The 6,000-nt window shown below is 36.4% G+C and overlaps 1 protein-coding gene across 1 annotated transcript in view; it reads left to right on the forward strand.

Annotated features, from left to right (window-relative positions):
* The window catches only part of Dop1a (DOP1 leucine zipper like protein A), a 72,207-nt gene that overhangs the window by 6,679 nt on the left and 59,528 nt on the right, over positions 1 to 6,000 (forward strand). The window contains exons 3-5 of the mRNA XM_021171895.2: positions 806 to 987; positions 3,158 to 3,328; positions 5,573 to 5,762. Coding sequence (XP_021027554.1) covers positions 806 to 987; positions 3,158 to 3,328; positions 5,573 to 5,762 — 543 coding nt within the window. The remainder of the gene's footprint in view (positions 1 to 805; positions 988 to 3,157; positions 3,329 to 5,572; positions 5,763 to 6,000) is intronic.

Consider the following 6,000-nt stretch of genomic DNA (forward strand, 5'->3'; position numbering starts at 1 on the left):
TAACTTTTAACATCAGACAGCTTCTTGTGTTATTACTAGGAAAAAAATCTTAACATACTCAGCAAGGAAAATAGACTGCAAGATCATTTCTCTGTTAGTATAAGAAAAAAGACTTTCATTTCCACTATGCCAAGGGTTTACCTTAAAGTGTCCTACACAAGCTTCTGGTCGCACAGGTACTTTCAGCATTTACCATGCCAGCTTTGAAACCTTCCTCTCTCTCTAATAGCTCGAGAAATAGGACTTCATTTCTGGAAGCTGGGATTTCTGTCTTGCTGAAAGATTGCTGAGAGTCCCATTTTGAACTATTTTCAACAGTAATTCTTTGAATTATGGGCATGAGGGCATGATTTAGACTAATTAAGAATATAATTAGCTTTTTATACATTAATCAATGTTAGTAAAAACATTTTATTTTATCCAAATAACAAAAAATAAGATGCTAAGATTATAGATGAAACTAATTTAAAGCATGGTAAGACAACCTATGCAGGCACAGAGAGAGTCAAAATATATTTTGATATAAATTTAATGACTGACTACTCTAGTGCTGAGTTTTCTACTACATTGCCTTTGACAGTCGGTTTCTTTCTCTCTCATCTGTGCCTTTATTCTTTCATTAAAAATACATATTTCTGTTAACATGTGATAGTTATATTTTTAACAATGCAATCGTTTTTAATTTCTTTTTTAATTTCAAATATATACTGATAAAGTTTCAAAATTTTTCTGTAATAATTTTTATAAAGAAATAGTAATAAAATGAGACATTTTTCTCAGTTTCACTAAAATTATTTTCTTCAAGGTTTTACAAAATAATGCCAAGTACCAGGTAGTACCCAAAAAACTGACCATAGGCAAACGCCTAGCTCAATGTCTGCATCCAGCATTACCAGGTGGAGTTCATCGGAAAGCACTTGAAACCTATGAAATCATCTTCAAAATCATTGGCCCTAAGCGACTTGCCAAAGATCTTTTTTTATATAGGTAAGAGTAATTTTATTAATTATGTACAATATAAAAATATATTTTAAGCTAGGTGGGATGGTACATGTCTTGAGTCTCGGCACCCAGGAGGNAGGGGTAGGCAGATGTCTATGAGTGAGGGCAGCCTGGTCTACATAGCTAGTTCCAGACCAGCCAAGACTGCATAGGAAGACTCTCTCTCAATATATATTTGTATGTATGTCTATACTGTTTAACCTTTCTACAATAAAATTAAAAATTTGAAAAACTGTTTCTTATATAAATGTCAAATATTTNAATTAAGTGCTTTAGAAAAAAGTAAAACCTTTCTCAAATTGTGTTTTTTTTCTTAGCATTCATAAAAGTTATCATTCAAAATTGTTGACACTAATAAGGCATTATATCTTTTTAAGGTTGGAAGGTTTTAAAGCCTAGGTGGGGAAAGACTTTGTTTCTCAGTAGCTTTAACGTCACAAACCATCCTTTGACCATTCTTTCCTTTGGCGTCTCTGAAATGGCATTTTCTTTCATCTTTTTTATTNTGTTTTACCACCCTTTTCTCTTCCACCCCAACTCAATGTCTGCCATTTCTTAGGGCTCCCTTGGTTCTGGAACTGCTCATGTTCTCACTTTCTGTTGTCTTGTTGAACAAGCATGTCCACACCATGCATACTTAAAGTATATAGCATGATGACATGAGGGACACACTCTAATGAAACAGATTCACATATCTCTCAGAGAAACTGATTTCTGAGTCCTAAAATACCATGACAAAAACAAAAGTTATCTTTGTTTGTTTGTTTGTTTGTTTGTTTGTTTGTTTGTTTGTTTTTAGTGCATTAGGTTGGAAGCAAAGATTTCTGCAGAGAGCAGAGAAAGACAGAAATTGCAGAGACAGGGTTGTCAGTGAGGCTAGCTCTTGGTAAAGGCAGGACATGACCCTAGGCACACAAAAGGCAGTTTCACAAAGACAGAGTGTGACTACATCTTTAGGTCACAGTGGTCCTAAAATTTTGGGTAGAAAACTACTCAATTGTACATGACTTCTACTTCCTATATAAAATGAGGAGTGGTCTGTGAGTCTCCGTTCATCTTCAAAATACTACATGAGTGCAAAACATGGCACAAGGATCTTAAATATAGAAATACTGTCAGCTGTGATCTCCTGTTTCCAACCCTCACAAATAGTTCAATCCTAGTAATAAATATTCTAATATGGCACTATTTACTCCTTTAGGAAATCAAATAGGGCTATAATCCTAATCTAGTTAGCAGGTTAGTGTCAATTCATTAAGGACCTGACATAAACTGAAAGCTGAATGCTTAAGGATCCTCCAGTGTACCATATGTAAGAGTGTAAGGACTGTCACTGTGCACAGGGCAGGCAAGGGCTTGACGTCTACAGAGGGCATGGAGGGTTCTCAAAGGAACAGAATGGCTGAGTTAGGAGTACAAGAATGAAGAGAGTGAGTGCACACNGGTTGTACAGTGTATGCAGTAGCCACAAGGTAGAAATGTTCAAAACTGTTGGCAGGAAATCTAAGAGACATTTTNAATGAAAGTTATAACTTCATAGGAGTTTTGAATTCTAATTGTTAGGACAAGGTGATGAAAATATGGTAGTCTCTGCTAGTAATTACGCGGATGAGATGGGAAGAATTTACTCAGGAATTAGCTACAAACCTGAAGAGAGAACACAGCCAGTAGTCAATGGTTAGAGACAGGGTCTCGCTACAAACCCTGACTATGATGGAACATACTGTGTAGATCAGGCTAGCCTTGAACTCCGAGAGATCCACTTTCCTCTGCCTCCTGAGTATGGGTCATGCACCACTATACATGAGGCTTGAAGGAGACATTTTTACAGTAGATGCAAACATCGCTTCTAGATAGATATATAGCTTTTGGCCAGCTAATAATAGATATCATTTTAAAATACTAGTTATGGAGGAGGAAGGGCAGACTTCNGAGAATTCTTGTTTAGAACTGTGGAATATAAGGAGTTTGTGAGACAGCTAGGAAGCTTGTATGTATGAAACTCAGGTGAGAGAACTGGCTTAGTTTAATGGATGTAGAAGTCATTAATAAATAATATTTTAATCATTTGCTGTAACCTGTTTCATCAGAATATATGATATACTTGCATATGAATTAATGTTGGTGCTGTTGTATATCTTTCATTTTTTAACAGTTCTGGGTTGTTTCCTCTTCTTGCCAATGCTGCTATGTCTGTGAAACCAACACTGCTCAGTTTGTATGAGATCTATTACTTGCCTTTGGGGAAAACTCTGAAACCTGGTCTCCAGGGGTTGCTGACTGGTATTCTTCCTGGCTTAGAAGAAGGATCAGAGTATTATGAGAGGTAATAGTATTTGGTCCTCTTTGATATTACAAATTATGAGTTGGTCAGAGCCATCCTTAACTGTGCTTTAACANCACAAAATTAATTATTCTAGATGTAGCAACATAACGCATTAAGATTTCAGTAGCATGGGACTGGAGATATGGCTCGGCAGTTAAGAATATTGGCTACTCTTACAAAAACCCTAGCTTGGATTCCTAGTGCTCAAGTGGCAGTTCACAGCTATCTATAACTCTAGTTCCATAGAATCTGATGCCCTCTTTTGGCCTGCCTGGGTACCAGGCATTCACGTAGTATTGCATACATACATGCAGACAAAGCATCCACACACACATTAAAAAATGAAAATTAAGAAAAAATGATTGGAGCTAGAGTGGTGATTCAGGGGTTAAGAGTACTTGCTCTTCCAGAGGACCTGAGTTAGCNTCTCGGCACTCCCTTGGAGGTTCACAGCCATCTGAAACTCCAGTTTCAGGGGATTTAGCATCCTTTTCTGGCTTCCACAGGCAGCAGGCAGTGAAGTGGAACACAGATACACATTCAGACAAAACAGGCATACATATAAGATTTCAAGAGCAATAAAAACTGTTACAAAGTATCTAATTTGAGCTTCGGAACACATTTTAATGTTTTCTAATTGCGTTCCCTTTCTTCATCTTTAAATGAAAAATAATACCTGTTTATATGTTGCTGAAGTAATCAAAACAGTCCAGCGCTTAGCACATGTAAGTCACTCAAAACATGACCCATAGTTTAAAATAATGATATAACAGATTAATAAATAATGAATAGTGTGAAGTGGGTCCCTGTGACAATAGTGTTTAACCTTCTAATGGGAGAAAATAGCCTGGCACAAGTGCACTGCTTTTCACTAGCTTTTGCTGTAATACTTGATGTGAAGTGTTAAAGGAAAGGATCTATTCTGTTTTGGAGCCTATTGTTTTTAAGAGCTAATGGCTATAGACAATGTGTGGTGCCCTTATGTTGTTACAGAAAGAAAGAAGAAAGAAATTGAGTTTAGTTGGCAAAAATAGGAAATGCTAAATTTAACTTGTGAGTAGACATAATAATTTAAACTTAAATAATTTAATCAAGTACACTGACCAATTAATATATTCCAACTATTTCCACAATACTATAAGAATCTAATTCTGAAAATATTGTATTATCCTTATAGGATATATTGAAAAGGAAAAAATATAGTCAAAACTTAATAGCATAATTTGCTGTTGTATATTTTTTTCCTTTATTGTCATTATTAATTATTATGGTCTCTGTGTACCTGATGTGTATAGAGGCTACAGACCACCTTATGTGGACTCCAGGGATGGAAGTCTGCCCTACAGGCTTCCATGGCAAGTGCCTTTACCCCGGAAACATGTCTAGGGCTCATATTGTTTGCTTTTTATTAATTTACCTATTTGCTTATACTTTTAGAAGCATAATATAAAAGNAGTTCATTTAGTTTAGAAATAAGTTTTAAGTTATACTCTTAAGGGAAGTACAGAATAGTAACATTTAATTCTACTAGTTCTAATTAAAATTTAAAATAGGAATTATATAATCCTCTTTCTGGCGGTAGTGCCCTATTTATGCTTTGTTACATATTCCTTATAAATACTATAAAAATGCTCATAAATGTGTTATTTTAATGCATAGATGCATTGAGGCCTAAGATTAATGTGACTATTAAATCACCAACTGAAGTCATGTGACTTTGCTATATCATTACTGTAATANAATGGACTTCTGTATACTGAATTGTTTATTTTCTTCCACTGATGACCTTACTTTGACTTTTGTCATAGATCCAATTCTATTATGTTATTGTAAATTACATGCTAGGATGGCAGGAAGAGGTACCTGGAAATATCTTAAGGTTTTGTAGGAAGTCAGCGTAGGTATGCTAAGATGGATTAACTAAGTATGCTGCTTTATTACTTACTGTACTGAATGAAGCCAGTGAGGTGGGCAGGAGCTGCAGTGCTCTCCTCCCCATTTTACAGATGGAGACTGAGGTGAAAGATNAGATTTATCCAGCTAATGCACAGCGGAAGCAAGACTTGTGCCCTGTCCTCTGCACAGGAAGTGATGCTTCCAGACTCGCTCACTTGTTTGCAGGGTGCAGCTCACAACTGTGCTGTGGGTGCTGTAAACTATTTTGGAAGAGAATAATGGTTGGTTACTTTTCTCTGACCCTGAATGCTTCCTTTCTTATACCCTTCCTTCTGTTGTATGCTCCAGAACAAACACACTGCTGGAAAAGGTTGCTGCGGCTGTAGAGCAGTCTGCATTCTACAGTGCCCTATGGGGCAGTCTGCTCACCAGTCCTGCTGTGCGCTTACCTGGCATCACATATGTTCTGGCCCATCTGAACAGGAAGCTTTCAATGGAAGATCAGCTGTATATAATTGGCAGTGACATTGANCTCATGGTGGGTTGACATGCTACAAGTGTTTCTCTAGAGCCAGACATTCCAGACTCNTCTGAGAATCATGCCATGGGCAACATTCCTATTCTCATCAAAGAAAACTAACACCGAAATACTGAATAATTATTAATATTTTTAAGGATTAATTTTTCATGAAAAAGGCATATTGTTTATACCTGTGACCTTTCATTCAAGCAAATCCATGATTTTAATTATTCCTGTCTTGTTTACTAATAGAGCA

The sequence above is a fragment of the Mus caroli genome, chromosome 9 (assembly GCF_900094665.2).
Source record: "Mus caroli chromosome 9, CAROLI_EIJ_v1.1, whole genome shotgun sequence".
NCBI classification, from domain to species: domain Eukaryota; kingdom Metazoa; phylum Chordata; class Mammalia; order Rodentia; family Muridae; genus Mus; species Mus caroli.